Genomic DNA, 24,441 nt, shown 5'->3' on the forward strand with positions numbered 1-24,441 from the left:
GGAGGAAAAAGCCAAGCTAACCCTTGCCTATTGCCCCCACCCTCAAGAATATGGCCCTTTCTCACTACAAAATAACATCTACATGAAACTGTCTGTCACTTGACCGTCTTCTCCACTCTTGCCTTATGGCTGTGGGTCCCACGTCGGCACAGACACATTGACAATTACTTGTCACAAACATTATTAAAATCCAAAACCCATAAAATAATTGTCCTAAAAACAATTTTGCGTGGCTAGAACTTCATCCACGTGTCCTTCTCCCACTCGTCCTTACCAGATTTCCTCCCCTCTGACTAGATAGATAAAAATCAATTGCTAAGCGATCAGAATGCCCAGCTCTACAAGCACTAGCCCCCACTCTTCCCCATTACTCTGAAAAAAAAAAAAACGTTTTTTCTTTGTTTTTCCAGCACCATGGGAATTGAACTCGAAACGTTAAAGAGCTTAGCCGGCGGTTGGTCTAGCGTTTCTGCTAGACGTTGTGACTCCTGCAAAACGGCACCTGCTGCTGCGTTTTGCCGTGCTGACTCGGCTTACCTTTGCCTTAACTGCGATTCCAAGATCCACGGCGCCAATAAGCTCGTTTCTAGACACGAGCGCGTTTGGATGTGTGAGGTTTGTGAGCAAGCACCTGCTGCCGTCACTTGCAAAGCCGACGCTGCCGCTCTTTGTGTCACGTGCGATGATGATATTCACTCCGCTAACCCACTCGCTCGCCGGCATGAACGAGTTCCGGTTGAACCGTTCTTCGACTCCGCTGACTCCATTGTTAAATCATCGCCGTTTAATTTTTTAGTTGGTGGCTCCGCGGCCGGATACCATCACCACCAACAACAAGAGGATGACATGGACAGTGTTTCGTGGCTGTTACCGAATCCTCCAAGCCTTAATTCGAAACTATTAGGGATTGAAAATCCTGAAATGAAGTCTTCGGATCTATTTTTTCCTGTAATGGATCCATTTCTTGACATGGATTTTCATCAGAACCACCATACCGCAGCTACTGACAGCGTCGTTCCAGTGCAAACTAAACCATCTCCGATGCCAATTATCAACAACGAAATTTGTTATGACGTTGATTTCTGTAGATCAAAGCTTTCTTCCCTCAACTATCCAACTCAGTCTATTAGCCAAAGTGTATGTATCTATATATTTTCTCTCCGTTGTAACTTGAAATTCTAATAATCTTTTCATTTTTATTCATTTTATATATCTTCTTTTTCAGGTTTCTTCATCATCGGTTGATGTAGGAGTTGTACCAGATGGAAACTCTATGTCCGATATATCTTACCCTTTTGGCCAAAACATAAATAATTCTGCCGGTCCCAACGTATCTATTTCGGCAACCGCAAGCCAAGCAAGTCAGGCGCCTGGGATTGACCGTGAAGCGCGGGTGTTGAGGTATAGAGAGAAAAGAAAGAACCGGAAATTTGAAAAGACTATACGTTACGCTTCCCGAAAAGCTTATGCCGAAACGAGACCAAGAATCAAAGGCCGGTTCGCGAAACGAACAGAAATTGAATCCGATATGAACCATCTATATGGCTCTCCCTCCTCGGTTGGGTTTATCAGTGATTCACGATACGGCGTCGTTCCCTCGTTTTGACTAAACGACGAAGGTGGGTTTGGTTTAGGGAGGTAATCAAGTAATTACTATGATAATAATCTTATAATTTGGCAAGTATAATTATTACGATTATTATTTTTTTTGTTTTTGCAACTAGAAATAGAATAATCCTGAGGTGGTGTTAGTGTTAGTGTTAGTGTTCTGTTTTGGTTAATTGTGGATTAAATTTAAGGATGTCGGTTGGTGTAAATTAGTGTCGTTTGCTTTTTATGGATTTTGAGGGGATGAATTACTCTCAAGAGACAGTCAAAAGAGCCCATGTAGTTTTTTCTTTAAGGGCTTTTGTACTCTATCCTTCTTTTAGTATAAGATTTTCTTTCTTCCTTTTCAATATTATCATAGTTCTACTTCTTAGGACTTGTCATGTTTCATGTTTTTTAATAAAAAATTTTAATTGAAAAATCCATAATTAAAAAATAAGCAAGCTCAAAGAATTCAAACTCCTAAAATCTAAATATGATTTTGCTTTAAGTTAATTTAGTTATAACAATATTTTAAAACTGAATTAAATAAATCATTTGATTTTATTAATAATACTCGAACCAAAATTGAAATAATCGAGATCACAATTTTTATATTTCTAAAGGAATCAATTTGATTAAAAAAACTAAACAAAATCTATTAAAATCAGGTCTATTTTAATTCAATTTTTTTAACTAACCCAAATACTACCTTGGTTATTTTAATATATTCAGCTTTGTTTACAAAGAAAATAAAAAAAAAATCTGAATTCATTTTTGTAACTAGCCTAACTAAATTGATTTTGATTATAAAATCAAATTAAATCAAACCTCATATAATCACTTTGATTTTATTATTCAATTAGAATTAATCTGATTTGATTATTTAATGGTGAAAGAAGAAAATATATAAAAAAAGTAAATTAGTTGGACGAATATCTAAATATTAAATCTAATGGAGTAAATTTAATTTATAAAGTATATTTTATAAACAATTAAAATACAATGATTTAAATACTTTATTTTAATGGGGTCAAAAGTATAAAAAGTTTAAAAATTTACAAAGTATTGTTTTTTTTTTAATTTTTAATAAGTTGAGTGGGGGGAGTTGATTCCACTCGTTACGAAGTGCTCACAATTTCACGGTATAAAAGCCTATTCGATAAAATTAATTATATTAATAGTTATTAATTGTTATAATAATTAATAATCTTCCGTAGTAGTATTTAGCTGATGAAAAAAAGGTATTTTATACTAATTTAAAATGTTAATAAAAATGAAAATGAATGGAATCATATTCAACTAGTATAATATAGTACTAAAAAAACTTTAAGATTAATCAATAAGCTATTGGTTGGGACAGCAACCAACTTCAATCTCTGTAAAAAAATGAAAACACAAGTTTAACTTTCAGAAAATGCACTTTTTTAAGAGGATAAAAAACCTTTATGCTTTACTGCTCGAAGGAGATCAAACCTTCTAGTTAAAAAAAATAAAACAGTTATAAAAAAAAAAAAAACTTAAAATTACATATGCTCTATGGCTCGAAGGAGATTAAAACTCCTAGTTAATAAAAAAAAAAAAAAAAACTTAAGATTACATAAATGAAATTAGATAAGTGTAGATGAGTAGAAGAAGAGCAAAGGAAAACAATAAATGATAAATAGAAAGTTAGAAAAGGTAATTTATTATTTATGAAATCCACAAATATGATACTCCATGTGTTCCAAATATAAGTCATTTTTCGGTGATTATTTTGTTTCAAAATATAAGTCGTTTTAAGTATTTTAAGGAATAATAAATGATGTTTTTCCATTACCTTTGTTTAGATTAGTTGCAATAAATAGTTTCACAAATAACTATTAGTTTTGAGATAAATGATAATTTAGTCAAATTACCCTTGAGTGTGTTGTAATTTAGGAGAATTAATAGTTTTCTTAATTCTTGTGCAACAACTTTAAATGACTTATATTTTAGGACAGAAGGAGTAAGTATTTAAAAACATAATACTTTCTCAAATCTGATAAGTATTTAGAAAACAGAGAGAGTAATTATTAAAAAAAAAAAGAAAACAGAGAGAGTAATATATGAATATTTTGAATTTTTAATCTTAGCTGACACCAATAGAATTATATAATCATTTCTTTCAAGCAATTGTGTATTTTAAATTAATAGGTTGGAATCTTCAAAAAAAAAAAAAAGTAATAGGTTGTAAATAATATATTATGCTCATTTGACAAATGCAAACCATCTTCAACATGTCTAAACGCAAAAGTTTATTGGAACTTATGCAAAAGGTTTTATTTGAATATTAGTGAGCTAATTTATAACTTATTTGCAATTTAGTCATAATGACTAAGATTATTGAAAAAAGGTAGACAAAATGTTCACTTAATAATAACCAAAAAAAGGAAAACTACAAAATATAGAGAAATAAACTCAATGAAGCAAAATTAACTTATTATCAAAACTAACTTACTTTGTTATTAAATCATAAGAACTAAAATTATTTAAAACTAGGTGAATCCCGCTTTATAATACTTATATATATATATTTTGTTTTAAGTGTAAGTGTGAGATAGCATGTTGAGTAAATTAAAAAAAAAAATCAACTTTTTAAAAAGAAGTGGCTGTAATTATTTTTAGAAATAAAGTGAATTTGTAAATGACTTAAAATTATTTAAATACTTGATTTTTGATTTTTGAGATTTAACCAGACTCTGAGCATGTAATTAAATAAAATATTAAAATATAATAATTAATTCTTATTGCATAAAATATATTTAGATAATCTCGAATTGCACACACTTGAATCCTTGCAAAAATAAATAAAACTAAACTAAAATTAGCAAAATACAAAATGTTAATGAAATTGGAAAAACAAAACTAAGAAAACAATAATAAAAAAAAAAAGACAATAAAAGATTATAATGTTCTTCTTTTAACCGACAAAATAAAGCACCAAATTAAAATTTCAACCAAATTAGTGAACAAAGAAAGAACTTTAAAATTTTTCTTTATATATTCTATATAAATATCAGAAATTTTAATTTGCTAAAAAAACACATAGGCATCCCTTTCTCACGATAAATTCAATTTAATATGAATCATTCAACTGGAGTCATACAAATCATAAAATGAATTTAAAAGATTTCAAATATTATTGGCATGGAAATATTTAACTTATAATGAGAAGAAAAATAAAATTTATACCCAAATAATTTACTCAAAAATTAAAAATCATAAACAAATAAACTAAGAAGAAAAAAAAGGAAGAAGACTACTCACCGTCTCATCTTCTTGTTTCTAAACTATAAAAGATCAATCTTGAAATTGATTGGCTAAGACATGGAAATTTTATAATTTCTTTTGTCTATTGTAAAGTGATAATCTAAAAGAAGAACTGCAATCAACTGATCCCTAGTGAAAAGGGAATTTTTAGTATTTTAAGTTCAATTTTTAAATAAAAAGGAAGGGAAATTTGATGAATTTCTATTAGGAAGGCCAAGGATTTAGCAACAATAATATAGGTTTCTTTTAGTATTTTAATATCAATGTCAAATTATAGTGATGAATATTAAATTTAGAAAATTACATTTTAAACATTTAAGAAAAGTAGGAAGGCGAAGAACCGTAATAATAATTATTAAATTTGAAAAATTAAATTTAAACTTTTAAGGAAGACAGAAAGGTTAACTAGTACTCTTTCTATCCTAAAATATAAACCGTTTAAGGTTTTTGCATAAGGATTAAGGAAATAATTAATTTTCGTATATTATAACAAACTCAAAGGTGATTTGACTAAATTATCCTTTATCTCAAAACCAATAGTTATTTGTGAAGTATTTATTGTATTTAGTGTAAATAAGGGCAACATGTATTGCTTCTTGAAATACACAAAATGACTTATATTTTGGAATAAAATAATAAACCAAAAACAATTTATGTTCCGAGACAGAGAGAGTAATTAAAAGAAAATAATTAAATTTCAAATGTTTAAAAGGTAAAATTTTCTCGACCAAGGAGAAATGAAATGCTAAAATTTTAGAGAATTTTACTTTTAAAATTTTAGAGACTTTTAGAGAATTTTAGCAACCAAAAGAAATCCATAATTCTCCTTTATATTATATAATGGAGGGGATAAAAAGTTCACTTAATAATAACTTAAATTATTGCAAAAGAGAGATAGAAACTTCACTTAATACAAATCACTTAAGCAAATTAACTTACTTGCTTATTAAAAATAGTGCATGTTTAAATATATTGGAAATTTTAAAAAAAAATTACAAAAGATAAAAAAGTAATACTCAATGGGGAGAGACCTCCATATAGACATGTGAAGCCTTTTCCTTGACATATAGATATGTGTATAAGATTCAAATCTAATAATTTAAAACAAAGTTTGAATTGAGAAATGTGAAAATAAAAAAATAGATTCTATTTTTCTTCTTCATTTTCTACAAAGAAGATTTATTTTTTTTTGAAAAAAAATTTTTAAATATCTTGTATTATGTTGAAAACATTTAAGAGAATAAAACTTGATATTTTATTCTTTTTAGCCAAAAAAAAAAAAAAAAGAGACAAAATGATTTACAATCAAATTCTATATCTAAAATTGGTCAAAAAAAATTAATTTTAGAATCAAATTGAACATTTATTGAATTTTATATGGATAATAAGAATTGAAATAAGTGAAATGGTTAATCCAAAGATGAAAAATATACCCTAAAAAGACAAGTTTCCAGCTGTTATGGAACTTTCTTAGAAGTTCACGTTTAAGACAGGTTATTCCCAAAAAGGTAAATAGAGCAAACAAGAAGTGGGCTTTCTACAGACTTTTATGGTTGCTAAAATGGGCAATCTGGCATTTCTCCACCTGTAAAAGATTGGTGCAGAGTCACTTCTTATACATGAATCATATGAATGTCAAAATGGATTGATGATTGATCACTACCCATACCAATTACATTTTACCTTTACATTCTTTCAAATCATGTATTAGGACTGTTCCGCAATAACTTTTGAACAATGTTTTAGCATTTTGACTAAATTAAAATTCTATCTCTATTAATTGTACCGTTATGTATCATAATTTTTATACTTTCTTTGTTCTTTTTTTATAGAGAAACTTTCCAATTCGTATGTTTTTTTTTTTTATATATAAAAACTTTACTTCAAATAGAAATTTTGGAAATGACATCAGATGAAAAAATTCAAAATGTCTTATGTGAACTCTGTTATCTGTGTGAAAATTACTCACTGAAATTGAAAAGTGACAGACAAAAATAGAAGTGAAATTTAACAGTGTGCTCGACTTGATGGATGTGAGCACAATATAAGTGACAGTTTATGTAATTATCTATAATATGAACACAAATTGGAATGTTGCACCTTAATTTTAAAAGACCATTTTATTTTGATATTACACTTTGTAAATATATACATGAATTTCATTAACTCCCGTTAATTTAATGTAATTTTGTAATTTAATTGAGCACTAATAAAAATTTTATCTCATATTCTTCAAAAAAAATTGTGGCAACTTTCATAACTGCGCATTTAGGTTACCTTGTTGTAACTTAGAAAAAAGCATGGTGAGAGTAATAAAAATTCTAACTCCACATTTTCGTTATATTTGTGCGCATATATTTGAAAATGCTCAAAAGTTGATGTAAATGCGGGAAATTAAAATTTTAAAATAGGAAGTTATAATTTGAGAAATTTTAAATTTTAAGAGTTTAATGCATTATCTCACCCCTTCCCTCCCTTTTTGGCTGCAAATAGAGGAGTAACAGCTCTTAGAGGTTGAATGAGTTTTTTTATAAAATATTAAACATATAATATGTAGCTTTAGTGTTTAAAATTAAACAATAACTATTTTTACCGGATAATTCTAATTTAAATAGGTATATAAATAGCTATCACTAATAGCTAACTGCTACCGATTATTACAATAGCTAATACCGCGAAACAACCCCTTAGACTTCTTCTTCCAAGTCACTTAAATATATTATGTTAGATTTGTTTTACTAATCAATTTCACTTAATCAATTTTCACATATCCTATTTATTTATTTATTTATCTTTATCTAGTTAAAGATGGTCCATCTATTTGAGATTAGAGACTTTAAAAATGAAAAAACAAACCTTTATTTATAATCTAGATTCTACGAATTAAATACTGATCAATGAGATGAAAATTTTAGTGATTAACTGAGCTAACTCTTTTATACTTGTGTTAGATTCTCAATTTGAATTTCTATTAAATATTCAATTTGGGCTGCCTTTTAATGGATCTTGTAATAACTTATATATTGAAATTTTAAATCTACTTCAATTGCAAGATTGTACAATATAAAAAAAGCAACATATTTCCAAAAAAAAAAAAAAAAAACACAGTATTAGGTGTAGTTTTTATATCATATTAGCTTTATATTTGCCAACTGGTATAGGGTTAATTTCATATTTAGTGTTTTAACTCTTTAAAATTTTCTATTTTAGTCTACTATTTTAGTGTTTAAATAGACGAAATTGTAAATTTTATATACTGAAGTGTATCTAGCTGGAATTTCTCTTTGAAAAATCAAAATGAATTATTCTATCTCGTTGTTTTAGTTTATTTATTTTTCCAGGTTACTTCCTTTCTTTCTTATTTATTTTTATCTCTTTTACTTTTTTTATATTGTTTTGGAATTTAAAAGAATATTAGAAGGAATTCTTAAGACTATTTTATTTTAAAGAATAGATATAAATAAAAAAATTGAAAAAATATAGATGAATCACATGAAAATTTACATTTGATATCATTTACCTAGTAAAATGGTGAATTTTAATTTTCAGTAAAATAATTCAGTCAAATGCACTTAGTTGTAATTATTTTAATAGTTCAGATAACTAGTTGTAAATTTTTTCTATTCAAACACGATATAGAAAAATTAAAAATTCAGACACTAAAAATGTAATTAATCCATTGTTTATGTACAAAAATATATTTGGTTGAATTTGATTTGAATAGAACAAACTAAATAAATAAAAAAATTTTAAAATAAAAACTCAAACCAACCGAACAGTTTATAAAAATTAAATTAAAATGAATTTGTACGGTTTAGTCTATTTTATCAGTTTTTTAGTTATTTTTAAACAGTTTTAGATCTATTTTTTAGATTTTGAATTGAACTGAAAATTTTTAATTTTCTTTTCTGTGAAAATAAAAATCGAATCGTATTTATTAAAAATGGGCCAAATGGTTGGGGTTTTTTAAGAAAATAATGTTTAAAATGTCATCAAAACACTGCCTTTTATAGTACGTAAAAGGGATGTTTCATTAAATTATCCATTTTTCACAAATATTATAACTAGCTGCAATAAAAGGGATAGTTTGGTATTTTTGTGACACGACGGATTTGCCTTATTTAACATCTCTATTTATAACAAAAGATTTCCAAAGATTTGATATTTCTTGTCGGGATATAAAAATCAAATAATATACATATATGTCATTGTGTTCAAAACACCAACAATGATTTTTTTTCATAAGAAATAGTGATATTGTAAATCCCTAATTGGATTATGTTTTTAGAATTATTGAAATTTTAATTTAGCTATTTTAATAGTTGTTAATTATTCTAACGACTGTTAGATCTATCTTAATAGTATTTCATCGAATGTTTTAATATTTCATAATCCACCCCTTCAAATTCTAAATATTAGTATTAAATATTATGCCGACAACTGTTATAAATAATATTTTAATACATTCAAAACACGAAAAGCTATGTTAAAAAATGTTATCAAATAGGATCATTATAATCTCAATTGCAAATCAAAACAGGGCTTGCATTTTGGATCAAATATTTCGTACTAATCAAACTGTGGTAACTTGTAAAAATTATAATTTTTAGTGTATGCTAAAAAATTTAAGAATTACATTATATTTTATGTTAGAATTCATATATACACATATATGAAAATATTATCTAACAATATTTATTTAATTAATTAATCTTGAAGTAAATCTTGTTATAATGTCAATCCCAACCTTTCAAACCATCTAAATTACTTTCAGTTCAGCACATTAAGATATAGTTTAGTAATAAGTGTATTATGACTCGATAATAGTTTTAGATTTGAATATCCTTTCTCCAATACTTAAAAAAATTACTTTCAGTTCAAGAATTTTCTTTATTTTTCAAAAGAAAAAATTCAAAAGTTTTTAAAAATTAAGAAAACATTAATTAAAAGAGCATAGCAAATTAAATTTGTTATCATCTTTTAATTTTTCATCTTTTGTACTAAGGTCTCAGTTTGACTGCTTTGGTCAGGACCCCTGGGCTTGAGTTGTGATAGTAAAAGTTTTAATGATTTGAATTGATATGCACTAAGAGATAGTGTGTATTATCAATATGAATGGAAATTGATTGGTGGTACTTTGAAATGTAACAGGTGGTATGACCTATCGTGTTACACATTTGGAAATCACATTAATTTACGGATATTTTGATTTGTAAATTTTTTAAGAACTAAATTAATGAAAAATGATTTTTTAAAAATTGTTATAACTGTATTATTTTCTTTTAGTGTATAGTAAAAAACATTCTCATTTTAATAAAAAAATAAATTTTTATTAATTTGGTCTATAAGTGAGACATAAACCGAATCTAAATCACTTTAATCTAATATACACACATGCATCAACGCATTTTTCAAACCGTTTGACCTCTTGACCAAACTTGTATTATGATGAATTTAAATGCGACTTTTACAATTTGTAAATGCAATCAAAACTTGTCAGAACCGCCCCTTAAAAATTATGACATTATAGAAAGAGTGACAAAATTAAAATATTCAACATGTACCACAACCCATCTAAGGACTCAAAAAAGAAAAAGAAAACCTAATTGTATATTATCCTAAGGCGAATCTTATCAGTACTTAGTTTTAAATCGTGATTCTACCTTTCTTTCATTATTTTTTTTTTACGGCCACAGGTGAGTACTCTCGTTGACCGCGGCGTCATCCACTCTCCCTCTCATTTATATTCTTTTAGTTTTGTTTTTATGTTTTTCTGGAATAATTCTTAAATTTAGGTCATTTGATACAAATTTTGAGTAAATATTCAGATATATTTGTTTTAATAAATTATTTTGAGGATATGTCATCAGATCTATTCTGTTTTGATACATCTTGAGTTTTGCTTAATTCTTTTTCTTTTTTTTTTTAAGATTACTGTGATTATTTTCATCGTAATTTTATCTGCGTTGATTCATTCGTTATTTGGATAATATGCAAGTCGAAATACATATTAATTTTGAAGTTTTTAAATTAGATTTGTCGAAAAACCATAAAGTTAAATAATAGTCATATTAGTCAAAAAATAAGGCGTGCCGTCAATGGCACGAATCTATCGCTCTATCAACTCAATTGAATTCTTCAAATAAAGCTAAAGTTTTTTATTCTTTATACAAAAATATAAAAACTTATTTATTCATATAATATTTCATATTTATATTATGTTTTTTAATGAAATTTTTATTTTTCTTAAAAGAAAAAAAAAAAAACCTTCAGGCACTTTTTGGTTGCATCAAACTGTAGCCTTTTGACATCTTTATCTGTTGACAAATTTGGATTTTTCAATTTCCCTTTTTTCAGTTCAAGAACTGGGATAAAGATTGTCGGTCTTCTTCTCCTCTACAACACCAAATAGATTTTTTTTTTTTTTTTTTTTTTTTTTTTTTTTTTTTTTATACTTGTAAGTTACAATTTTATTTTTGAAGACAAAGATATCTTTATACATTAAATATCAAATTAATTATTTATGCCTTACATCGAGACCAAATATTGATAAAAATTTAGTATTTCTATCAGAAATATTTTAAATTTAATTTATTTGAGATCAAGTGGGTAAAAATTAAAATAATATTATAGATTAAATAGCAAAGATAGTCTCCTCTTAAAATAATTCCCATTACTCATAATTTATAAAAACTGCTAAGACCACATTTGATCAATAATAATTTTTAGTATCTTACAAAAAAATGAAACCATCCATCCATGCATTTTTTTTATGTACTATAAACAATATTTTCCAAAATTGCATAACAATTTTGCAAATTGTAAATTCTAGTTTTCCAACTAAGATGTTAAAATGAGTTTGGAGGCAGCCACCATCAACGATTTGGGTGTATCTAGACTAGGGGTGAGGATTAATCGGAAGTCGGAACTAATCAAAAATTGAACTAAACAATTCAGATTGAATTTTTAACATTAGATTTTAAAAAAATAACGTTTAGCGTTTTAATAATTTAAAATGCTAAAAGTTATTTAAAAAAATTTATTGCCGAACACATCCTTAAATCTCTGACGTGTTTTGGCGAGAGCATACCTACTTATATTGTGAATGCATTTAATTTAAGAAAGGTTCACAGTATTTGTGTCTTTTTCAAGCACCCATTAGCCATTAGGTAGGATCTCTTAGTGGGATCTAATATTAATATTAACAATTAGTGGATGCAATTCTTTTAGGGACCATCTAGTTAGATAGTTACTTAAAACAAATAGGAAAATATTAATTATAGTAGAGATGACTATAAATTTTTTTTTTTAGTATTAGGGAGAGGTTCGAATCTAGATTTATTATCAAGCCGTTTATGTACTTATCACTAGATTGTACCCTGGTGTGTGTAGAGATGATTATAATTGGTTTGCTTTTAAAGCACTTTAAGCTAACTTTTATATTTAAGCTTTATCTTGCTTTTAGACACAACATATATTAATTAATAATATAAGTGGATGTATATATATAGGTGAATTGATTTTATAAAGATAGAAAAAACTTATTTAGATTGGTTCTATGATTCTAGTTATGTACCAAACCAATTAAATTAAGGATTCCCTAAAAGTTTGGAATTATTATTAGTTAATAACTTATTTAAAAAATTTCAATTTTAATTAGATAGTCTAATTTTATCAATTTTCACCCAATTTATTAGCTATGTATCAAAATTACAATAAGAAATAATATATTAGGTGTATCCTGCTGGTCTTTGCATTTCTAACAATGTGATTATTGATGGTGTATTATATTTAAGACAATATTTGATAATATTAATTCTTTTAGTCATTATACGCTATTTTATTACCTGTTAATTATTAGATATTAATTGTTATTACTATAACTTAAATTCATTATTAAATATGATTTATTTAATCAATTTTAATTAAATAGTCTAATTTTATTTTAATCAATTTTATTAATTTTCATCCAATGTATTTATCTAGGTGTCGATAAAAATAATGTGCTATCTGTGCCTTTTTTTTTTTTTTTTTGAGAAAAATCAAATTAGAAATTTTATTAATTAGAAACTATATACAGATGTATGATACAGATCAATAAGTTTCTATATTTTTATATAGAAAGTCTAATAATAAATCACTTATATAAAGAATAAAAAACACAATTTTTATTTGAAGTATCTTATCAAGTTGACTGATCACAATATTTGTTTTATAGGCGATCAATTGCTCTACTTGGTGGCTATTTATGGCTACTGTTCGATTTCACGATCTTCCTACAAATCCAATTTGATTACCTTCAAATTTCATCCTTCTATTAGAGAAGAGATCTGCACTTTTTTATGCATAACTATCCAAATAATAAAAGACGCAAGATAAAATCACCACAGTGATGATAACAATAACTCAAAACTAGATCTGATAACAAAAAATTTCAATATATAGACAACAATAAATCTCAATATTTGGACGATAATAACTCAGATATGTAAACAGATCAAAGGATCATTTGCAAAAAATACAAACAAAAACGGAAATAGGTGACTACCGATGAGAACTCACCGGTGGCTGCCTGTGGAAGAAAAAAAGAGAGCTCACCGGTGACCTCCCAATATTTGTGCCCTTGATACTCTTTTCACTTCCAACAATGTGATTATTAGTGGTATACTTAAGGCCTTGTACGGTAATATTAGTTGTTCTAGTAATATTATTAGCATGAACTACCGTATTAGCTTGTTGTCGAATCCACTTTGGTCGAAAATCTTCGCCTACGCTAAGAAGAGGTTTAACATCTCTTATGATATTATCATACTCATTATTGGGAAGATTGGCAAGTATTTTGAAAATTTAATAGATGATATTTTCAGAATTTAACAATTTTATATGTAAAGACTGAAATACTCCTCGTAGAAAAGCAAAACAAAAGAAAAAATTACACCCATGAATATAATACTTCCCCAGCCGTATGATTAAATATGTCACAATTTCAAATTGACAAAATTACCATTTTCTCAATTCCTTAAATAATTGCTTCCACCTATTATTTTTATTACTCATTTAAAGTTTTATATGGTAAGTAAAAAAGTAATTGCATTATATAAATTACCTTTAATTTGATTAAATTATTCTATTTCACTCAAATACTCTAATCTCAATAATTATCTCCCCATCAAACACTAAATTGAGGAGAGTGTGAGAGAGGTGATTAGATAGATTTTACGAAATTATAGAAAAATAGTTGTTGTGTTTGGTAGAGATAAGAATAAAATCGAAAAAGAATTTACTAACATTTTTTAATCTTCTCAAAACTATAGATAATTGTGGATAAAATAAGTTTTAAAAAGCAGTAGATAAAAGGGAATGTTGACAGTAATACTTTTTTCTAGTGGAGATAACAAGAGATGAAAAATGTTGCAAAAAAAAAAAAAAAAAAAAATTATGGACAAAAAAATTTTTGAATTCATGTCACCCTAGAATTAACATTTTCTAACATCCAAATGAATAAATTTTGTGACTTCTTCAGCTTTTGCCGACTTACATTGAACATTTCAATTTATATAATTTCATCTATTTAAATATATCGACTTGCAAAATTTTTATATTAAATATTTCAATTTATAAAATTAGAGGATTAAATTTTGTTGAATATATAGTTGAAAAATATAAAAATTATTATTTCAAAAGTTATAATAGCCACGTATCAAATTGATATTTTGCATATACGAGTCAAAAAAAATAAAAAAACTATTTGTTACTAGTTTCAGTAGGTGTACAACGTTACTAAAATTCATAACTTTAGGGGGGCATAATAGGTATTATATAAAGTTCAAATTGCTACAAGATTTTCCATATAAAGTAAATGGGTGAATTTATATATCCAACATTTTTAATATCCCAAAATTTTATATGTAAAGGTAAAAATATCCCTTATATGAGGGAAAAAAAAGGAAAAAATAAAAAAACAAAAATTTGTCGCCATTTGTTAGGTGTATTTTTGATAAAGCAAAATTAAATTTAAGATTTTTTCTTGTGTAAACACTAAAATAAACCTATTACAAGGACAAAAGAAATAAAAGGTACAAAAAGTTATGGGCATTTTGTTAAAGGTACCTTTAAGATCTCATCTTTCCAAACATAGTGTACATATGAACTGTGGATCTTTAAACCAAGTAGAATAAAGGAATTTATATTTTGGAATAATTCAAATTTTTTTTGGGTAGATAAATATAATTCAACACTAAGATCATGACATATCATACTCCAAACTTACTAACATAAGTCCATGTTGATAATGTTGTGTTTGGCAACATCTTTTTAAATAGCTTCTGGTCAAAACGCTAAGCACTATTTAAAAAATTATTTAATAACATAGCGTCTGTATTAGTTTTTAGATGTTATAATAACATTTTGTGAAAAGTTAATTCATATAACATTTTAGTTTTTAGCGTTTCATGAAAAACTATTCAAAGAGCTAACTGTTAAACGTTACTAAAATAGTTAATAACTATTGTAGTAATATATAAACGCTACTAAGATATAAAAATAATATGATGTTCTAATAATATATAAACCTGATCTTGAAAAAGCCAGCCAAATAGAAGAATCAACAACATTAAACAAACTAAAAGGAATATAGACCATATGATAGTCATTGAAGCGAAAACTTGTTGCAATATTGAACTCTCTCTCAATATTTAAAGTTAAAATCAATTAAATCATATGCTTTCTAATCTTGAAATTATGAAAAATTATGAGATTAAAAAAAAAAAAAAAGTTATTCGCCATGTTAAGCTAAGAATCGTTTCAAATGTAAAAAGACCTATCATCACCCGCTATTTAGCGAAATTAGTGTTTAAAAATATCGATAATAGACTTTCCCATATAAAATTGAAATTTTTATGATCCTTACCTTTTAAAAAACTCTATGATGAAAAATATTTAATTTTGAGAATCTTATTAGAAAGAGTGCTTGGGTTGTTGAAAGTATGTCAAACCCTGCTTTTCAAGCATAACAAGATTAAAACAAGGAAGGTTTTTTAAACTCATAGCACCCTCTTTTTTTGGCATGCTCTTCCTTGATCAAGATAACCGATGAATATTCTTATTAAATGAAACCTTTAAACTCCATCAGAAAAAGTTCATCAGCTACTCAAGCTCCTGATAAATAGAAACGAAAGCTAGAAGAACTCTATAATTAAATAACTTGTTAAGAAAATATTATATTTATAATAATAAAACATTATTATATTTGATAACCAAATTTGCATGAAAATAAAATTGCTTATCAATTAATTTAAATTTTCTTATAACAATTTAAATTTAATTAACTTAATTTTTCATATATAATATAATACTATAAACTGCCTATATTACTAAAATATGAGAAATCAATATTAGATATTATAATAATTAATATATTAATCATTATTTTAGAGCATCATTATTTCATGAAAATAAATTTATTTATCAATCAATTTAAATTTATTATACCAATTTAAATTTAATTAATATAGTTTTTTCATATATAATATAATATCATGAACTGTTTATATTACTAAAATATGAGAAATCAGAGTATTAGATATTATAATTATTAATATATTAATAATTATTTTAGAGCATTATTTATAATTTTGATTGTTTTTCTTTTTTCCTAAAATCTCTAAGAATATAATTAATTTTATGGTTATTTTGTTTTTGAAAAATATTTCTTCCAATATATTATATGGTTTATTAATATAACGTGTAATATTATAAAATTAAATTACCATTATTTTTTTAACCAATAAAATTAAAACCCTTATAGATATTATATTCTTATCATATTTAATATATATTTTATTTAGTATCTATCAAATAATATTATCATATTATATATATATATATATATATATATATATATATATATATATATATATATATTTGAGATATAAATAATAAAAAAATACTATTTTTTTTGTCAAAAAAAAATATATATATATTACCATATAATAGTATTAACATATTATATTAGAGTACCATATTTAATATATAAGAGTATTACCGTATTATATTTGTTTTATATATAAAGACGAATTTATAAATTTCGACCGAGAAACTGTACATCGAGAGAGAGAGTCGACGGAAGATGTCGGTTTGGAAGTGGATGTGCATGTGGAGAAGGGTCACTTAAAAGGTGGGTCCAGCCACACCTCCTTCACGTGCGCCATCTTCTGGCGTGGGTTAGCCCTTGTCGCGCACCAGTGGTCCATCCCAATCCCCACTTTCTCTCTACTTACTCACTATTGTCTTTGTCCACTACCGCTTATTTTTTCGCCCTTTCTATTATATTATTATACATTTGTTGGGCCCAATTTTCTACCACCACCGAGTAACTACTAGAGCCTACGGTGCTTAGCAATTCAACTGTCACATGTTAGTAGGGCTCAGCCAATTTGGATAAAATTAATCGAATTGATTTACTTTAATTTACAATCATTCCATAATTGATTTAGCATGATTATTTTTTTTTTATCTCAATTTAAATTTTATTAAACCTAAAAATATTAAATTTTTTCAAAAGAAACTAAAACAAAACTGAACTAAATTGAATCAATTTGATTTAATTTGATTTTATATATTATTCGGCTTCATTTGATTTGTATCTTAAAAAAATTTAGATTTCTTAATAAATTTTTATTGGATCAAATGCTCACCCTACTTGTTTACATTTATTGTATTTTTAATATTGTTCATGGTCTTAGTCAATAGATATTGTTCATGGTCTTAGTCAATAGTTAATCATCATTTAAAAAATTGACATTTTTGTTATTATTGTTCTATTTTTTTTTTTTATTCCAATGAAAAGATAATTATACGTTTATTAGCTTTTATTGTTAAGGCTGATTCTAACTAAGGACTCTTGTGCTTTTTTTTACTTTCAATTTTAGATAGAATTTTTTTTCATTTCGAAATGTCTAATATTTACAGCTGTTATCCAGCCATATTATTAGGAATGATGAGAGCATCTCTAAATATTCAGGGTATGTTCAACAGTAGAAAATTGAAATAGTTTTCTATAAAAATTTTTTAATAAAACTGGAAAATAGAATTTTATATTCAAATCAATCAGTTTTCTATTGGAAAATTAGAAAATAGTTTCTGAATTTTTTTAAATTTAATTGAAATTTGGAAAACAGTTTTAAGTTGTTTTTTACGGTTTTTCTTTATAACAAAATGCATATTTTTCAACTTTTTTTCATTTTTATAAAATGACACTTTCATACTTGAAGTTATAATATCTATAAATAATTTTTTCTATAAAACATTTTTATTGAAAATAAAAATATTTAAATAACATAAAAATTATATTATGCTTTAATATATAATTAATTTTATTATTACAAATATATTATATCCTTTATTTTTTAAAAAAATTTACAAAATAATAAAAATTGATATTATTATTATAAATAATTGATAATAAAAATTTAAAAAATAAAAAAATTTTAAAGTTATTTTATAATATTTTATTTTAATTATGAAAGTTATGAATAATGTTTGTAAAGTGTTTAAATTAAAATATAATTTTTTTATTGTTACCAAGTAAATGCATTTTCCATTTTCTGCTTTCTAATTTTTCATTTTCTAATAAAATTGTTTTTATAGAAAACAGAAAATAAAAAAATTGTTTTCCGTGAGTAAACACACCTGGTGTAATCTATATATTGATGTAATATATCATTCCTGATAAAGAAAAAGACTTGTGTATAATGTAAGAACTTATACAAAGAAAAAGGTAAAGCTTAAAGGCCATTTTGGTCTACGTGATTTTTAAGAAGTACAATTAGGTCTAAAAGGTTTTCTTTAGTTTAACGTCACCCGTGAACTTCTTTTTAGAGGACACAATCTTAACGGCATCCATGATGGAGATTGCAACCTTGAAGGTAGCAGCAGGAGCGGAGCTTAACCGAGGCCTAAGGGAGCCTGCCTCGGCTACCCCAAAAAATTTTTTAAAAATTTTCATTGTGAAAAATTATATTTTGATCCTTACAATATAAAAAATCCTTAAAATATAAAAAATTATATTCAGTCCCCTAAAAAAGTTAAAAAAATTTTGTTCGGCTGTATTAAAATAATTATCCTAGCTCCACTGCTGAGTAGCAGCAACAGAGGTCCCAACTAAGGTAAGGCTACCAACGTGGAAGTCGCAACAGCAATGACAATTTAATTGCCTAATATAAAAGGGTTGAAGGTGAATCTTTGGATTAATTTGAGGTTTTTGGAAAATCAAAGGGTCGAAATTGGCCAAAGCCGAAAATGTAGAAGGAAAGTCTCCTACCGCCCTTACAAATTTGCAAGAAAAAAAACTGAATGGATGTAATTGTTTAGTTTTCATGGGCTTTTAAACAAACAATGAGTCCAACTGTTCGACATTAGGGTTTTTATGGGCTTTATAGTTAAAAACTTCTAACTTTAGATGAGTTTAAAACAATGGCCCATTGAAATAGAATCTTCCTCATGGACTTGGCAGGCCACGGCCTTTTCCTCACTTTTGGACTTGGGCCATTTTGTTGTGACAATATTTATTAAATATTACTCCGTCGTTCATTTTATTTGTATGGTTTCACAAAACGCGCATGTTAAGAATTTAGTTAAGAAAATTTATTTTGTCTTTTTTATTCTTAACTCATTAAGATATTAATAAAATTCCTTTATTTAATAAACAATCATGAAGGTCATAATGAAAAAAATAAATATTTATATATCTAAATTTAGAAACCTTATAAATATTTTGAAACATCTAAAAAAAAATAAATAAAATAAGACAGAGGGAATATATAGCTACGAGGATGTAGACATCAATAAAGAGTAAATTGTAAAATAGCTTAAACAATATTAAATATGGAAATATAATCTTGAAAAATTATTTGTTATTTCTTCTTCTTTTTTTTTATTTATCTATTTATCTTCATCAAGAACACCTTTGGGTTTTGGTCTTTGAAAATCCGAAATTAAAAGGAAGATAATATAATAGTACTTCAATTCCATTTTATTTGCGTGATTTGATAAAATACACATATTAAGAATTTAGTCAATAAAAATTATTTTATCCTTTTTACCCTTAATTTATTAAAATATTAATAAAAATAATTCATTTAATGAAAGATCATAAAGATTATCATAGGAATAATAATTATTCACATGTATAAATTTAAAAATCTTATAAATATTTTAAAACATTTAAAAAATAAATAAGCAAACAAAATGAGGCTGAGAGAGTATGTCACTGTAATGTTCAATAAAAGAAAAAAAACTAATAAATAACATACATGCATGCTATGTGTTATCTAGTTACCTGCAACCAAATATCATTATTTTGGTTAAGCGGATGTTGATAGTTTTGTTTCTTGTGCTATATGTCACGTCACGCATTAATTACATTTATTATTAATATTTTATTGTAATATTTTTGCATTTGTACCTTTAACACAGTTGTCTTCTTACCATAGTTTAGCTTACACTTCAACTATAGGTAATCAATACAAGGACAAAATTGAATGAAAAATCTCAACTTTTACTTAGTTTTTCTTTAATTAAGAAATTTCTTTTTTTTTTTTTGAGAAAGTTAATATTTTTTTTAAACATTCAAAACATTAGAAACCATGAAACATATTTTATATGAAAAGAATTAAGTCTTTAAAAAATTAAAATCCTTAGATATCTAATATACTGAAAATAATATATTAAGTTTTTGAAATAATATAAAGCTAAATTACATTAAAATAAATTTCAAAAAGATACTTTTCTTTTTTTTTTTTTTTAATTAAATCGGATTCATTCCCTCCCTTATCAAAAGAGACTCGGGCCGACGACTATAAAAGCAACACGTTGAAAATTTTCCAAGGACATAGCTGCTGCTCGCTGGACAATCACCACAACCACACATTGTCGACCCCACGAAACTTAGTTGTATCGACCACATTTCTTGATTTTGATTTCCATATTCTTAATTCTTATCTTCAAGCTCTCTTCCTCTTGGATTCTCCGCCAATCACCCTCCAGTCTGATATTCTCCCTTGTTAACAAACAGTGCTTCTCCTTTCTCTTATATTTTCCTGTACTTTGTCTTCTTTCTTTTCTTTTCCTTCCTTTTCTCCTCTCTCTCTGTGATTTCTTATATCCTTTTCTTTAATTTTCTTTCTAAGACTCAAGATACAAAAGATTTTTTTTTTTTTTTTTTTCGATAAACTCTCCTGAATGTGGGTGTCTCATGGTTTCTTGAAAGATTTTTCTACTATTTCATTTTTATGGTCATCTTTTGAGTCTTTCTACTGAAGGGGTGAAAAAAACTAAGTGGGTAGCGGCTTAAAGTAGCAAAATTTGTAAAGTTAAAGATCTGTGTTAAAGAATATGAAGATTCAGTGTGACGTGTGTGAAAGAGCTCCAGCTACAGTGATTTGTTGTGCAGATGAGGCAGCTCTTTGTGCAAAATGTGATATAGAAGTGCATGCAGCCAACAAACTTGCAAGTAAGCACCAGAGGCTTCTTCTTCAATGCCTCTCCAACAAGTTGCCTCCTTGTGACATATGCCAAGTGAGTTAAAATTATTTTTATACTTTCTATTTACAAGTTTTGATTTTATTTTATTTATGTCCTTTTATTAGTATTATTTTAGTGTCACTTACTGGTTCTATCTGCCTGTTTTATTGATTTGGTGTTGGAAGTCATTAGAACAGAAAATTTAGTTTCCTGTTATGCTTTGTGCACTTTTTTTTCCAAGAAGACGGATAAGGGAAAGGCATAAGGGTTCTGAAGCCTACTTACTAAGCCTTAAATCCAAATTAGTGGGATTTGCTTATATGAACCTATAAGGAAAAACATTAGCTTTCTCTCCCTTGAGCAAATTTCAACTTTTTTTTTTTTTGTTTTTTTTAAAAAAGAACATATAAGTAATCATTCATAAGCAGGCATGATTGAGATCTTTTTCACTTGAATGATGACCATAGATTGAAAATTCTTATTATTGATGTCTTGACAAAAAATTTGACCACTAGAGAGAGTCTGTATATTGCATATCGTGTCCATGAAATTATGTTGTACATGTTTGGCAATTTAGATGGTCTTTAAGAAAAGTGATCATTTTGTAGTAGCAGCTTATGTCATTTAAGGCAGCAGATGTCCTTCGGTTATGATCTGGTCATTTGTAACTTGGTGTCTTAACAACAAAATGCATACTGTTGTCCCTTAATAAATACTTATTTAATCATGTGAGACAACTTTTCTTACTCCCGTATTTTTATTTTTATGTGAGACAACTTGTTTAACAATATAAGAATGTGATAAGCAGCATTTTGTTGCTCGCTGTTATGTCTTCTTCTTCGTTGATGGGGTTTATCAATGTGAAAAATAAATAAATGGGATTAATGTTATTTAAATTGGACTGAAGTTGTTTTTGGTGACATCACAAGCGCCAGAATTATAGCGCAAGTTGCCTAACATCATCAAAATATCTTTCTGTTGAGAGAGTAACAGTTCAAAGATGATGTTTTCATACAATTACCTCAACATGCCATATCTAGAGCTGGAACCCCCCTTGCCTATTTGGTATGGCAAGTGCATCCAACATTACACTTGCACATAATCATCAAATCCACCTCTCCCATAATATGGATTATGGCATCAAGGTAGTACTTTTATAGCAAAGATTTGAAATGAATGAATTTAGATGGGTTTGTCTATATAGCTTTTTACATTGAATAGATTCATGATTCTATGTGGATACTTGTTTGAGTCCAACTTCACCTATTAAAAAGGTGTAGTATAATCTCACTTATACCTTAGACTATGGTTCAAACATCTTTAATTCTTATTCTTTTGTAAAAACAAATCCATACTGCTGTTGTTTTTGGTTTTTTCTTTTTCACTAGTGTGAAAATGAGAATCTATTATTAAGATATCTTTATTGGTGTTATTTGGTGTTTTAAAATAGAAAAACTGTTTGCTACAACAAGGCATGGAAATAAGAAGTTGCTTTCCTCTGTTATCAACCCGTTCTCCAAGATACAAACTTTTAGTATAGATTAAAAAAAAAAGCCGGAAATGATACTAAATTTATTCAAATATTTTGATTTGATCTTTTATTATTGTTATTATTTATCAAGCTGAGAAGTGTAGGATTTGAGAGGAAATCTGTGAACTTTATATCACTGATTGTTTCCTTCTTATATTTGATGCACAGGAAAAGGCAGCTTTTGTTTTCTGTGTTGAAGATAGAGCTCTTTTATGCCAGGATTGTGATGAATCTATCCATCCAGCTGGTAGCCTCTCTGCAAATCACCAGCGGTTCCTAGCTACTGGAATCCGAGTTGCTTTAGGCTCTAGTTGCACCAAGGACACTAAGAAGAGTTGTTTAGAGCCACCCAATCAGAGTGCACAACAAACTTCCATGAAATTGCCTGTTCAACAGCCATCGAGTTGCAGCTCTCCGTGGGTTGTTGATGACTTGATTGGATTCTCAGATTTTGAATCTTCCACTGATAAGGTAACAAAATTGATTTATGGATTATCTGGTAAAAGAATTATGCAAGCATCGCTCCGCACTTGGTTTTTGATTTCTAGTGATTAACAAGTCAAGCTCCGAATTGACTGATGCAAGCTAGTTTTTCTTTTCTCTGCTGATTAAGCATTATTTTTGAAATCTGAATTCCTCATTCTCTTAACATTTTCGGTTCTTCTTGCAGCAGAAAGAGCAACTTGAATTGGGAGAGTTCCAGTGGTTAGCTGATATGGGCATTTTTGGTGAGCAACTTCCTCAAGAGGCATTAGCAGCAGCTGAAGTCCCCCAACTAACAGTTTCACCATCACTCAATGTTAACTCATACAGAACTACCAAGTCTCACATGCCTAATAAGAAGCCTAGAATTGACATTTCTGATGAAGATGATGAGTTCTTCACTGTACCTGATCTCGGGTGAAGCGGGTCATAAACTCTATGGCTGAAGTTTGGTTAGTGAAATATATATACTTCCTATCATAAATACCTGTGATGTATGTAGATACGTCTCTATGTATGTATGCATGTACGTATGTACATACATATGCTATTCAAAGGCATTTAGGAGAAGCATAAAAGCTACTGCGGGGATTATACTGTTGTTACCTTATCTTATTATGTTATCCATAGCAATGGTTGTGATACTAGATCAGTGCTTTTTGGTTGTCGAAAGGTATGTCTTGAACCGTATCTTAGGGGGTTTTTACATTCAACTAGTTTTGATTGCGATTCTTCTGGATTGGCATTTGCTCGAGTTTTTGGCTGCCAAAAACTATCATTATGGCACTAATACCAGAATTTTGATTCAGATTTTAAGCCTTCATTAGACCTGATTTAATAGATGGAAAGGCAATTTGACCTCTACTGGAAGTTATTTGATGCTTGAGCTTACTTTGTAGTTATACTTTCCTATGTTTGTGTCAGTTTGATATTGTGGTTTATAAATAACAGAGTCTATATTAATCTCAGAAGTTCAAATAGTAGATGGGTATTTATAGATTTTTTTTTTTTTTGAAGATGGGTATTTA

General features: G+C 27.2%; 2 protein-coding genes across 3 annotated transcripts; both read left to right on the forward strand.

The window, feature by feature from the left end:
• Positions 1-320: 320 nt before the first annotated feature.
• COL5 (CONSTANS-like 5) lies at positions 321-1,958 on the forward strand. Its single transcript, XM_012209891.4, has 2 exons — positions 321-1,137; positions 1,226-1,958. Exons 1-2 carry the CDS (start codon positions 415-417, stop codon positions 1,604-1,606), a joined length of 1,104 nt encoding a protein of 367 aa, XP_012065281.1. The 5' UTR covers positions 321-414; the 3' UTR covers positions 1,607-1,958.
• Positions 1,959-20,790: 18,832 nt separating this feature from the next.
• On the forward strand, positions 20,791-24,221 carry LOC105628478 (B-box zinc finger protein 25). 2 transcript variants are annotated; one of them, XM_012209889.4, is made up of 3 exons: positions 20,791-21,453; positions 23,099-23,401; positions 23,604-24,221. In XM_012209889.4, exons 1-3 carry the CDS (start codon positions 21,271-21,273, stop codon positions 23,832-23,834), a joined length of 717 nt encoding a protein of 238 aa, XP_012065279.1. In that variant the 5' UTR covers positions 20,791-21,270; the 3' UTR covers positions 23,835-24,221. The 2 variants fall into 2 exon arrangements, with proteins under 2 accessions (XP_012065279.1, XP_012065278.1); XM_012209888.4 differs by having other exon boundaries at positions 20,797-21,453; positions 23,601-24,221.
• The last annotated feature ends 220 nt before the right edge of the window (positions 24,222-24,441 follow it).

This window comes from Jatropha curcas, chromosome 8 (genome assembly GCF_041381405.1).
Source record: "Jatropha curcas cultivar XTBG-Jc1 chromosome 8, XTBG_Jcur_1.0, whole genome shotgun sequence".
NCBI lineage: Eukaryota > Viridiplantae > Streptophyta > Magnoliopsida > Malpighiales > Euphorbiaceae > Jatropha > Jatropha curcas.

Excerpts from the sequence above, each read along its gene's own strand:
- COL5 (XM_012209891.4), top strand. The coding sequence starts at position 415 with ATGGGAATTGAACTCGAAACGTTAAAGAGCTTAGCCGGCGGTTGGTCT. Across the intron at positions 1,138-1,225 it reads CTCAGTCTATTAGCCAAAGT|GTTTCTTCATCATCGGTTGA; the intron begins GTATGTATCTAT and ends CTTCTTTTTCAG.
- LOC105628478 (XM_012209888.4), top strand. The coding sequence starts at position 21,271 with ATGAAGATTCAGTGTGACGTGTGTGAAAGAGCTCCAGCTACAGTGATT. Across the intron at positions 21,454-23,098 it reads CTCCTTGTGACATATGCCAA|GAAAAGGCAGCTTTTGTTTT; the intron begins GTGAGTTAAAAT and ends TTTGATGCACAG. Across the intron at positions 23,402-23,600 it reads TTGAATCTTCCACTGATAAG|CAGAAAGAGCAACTTGAATT; the intron begins GTAACAAAATTG and ends TTCTTCTTGCAG.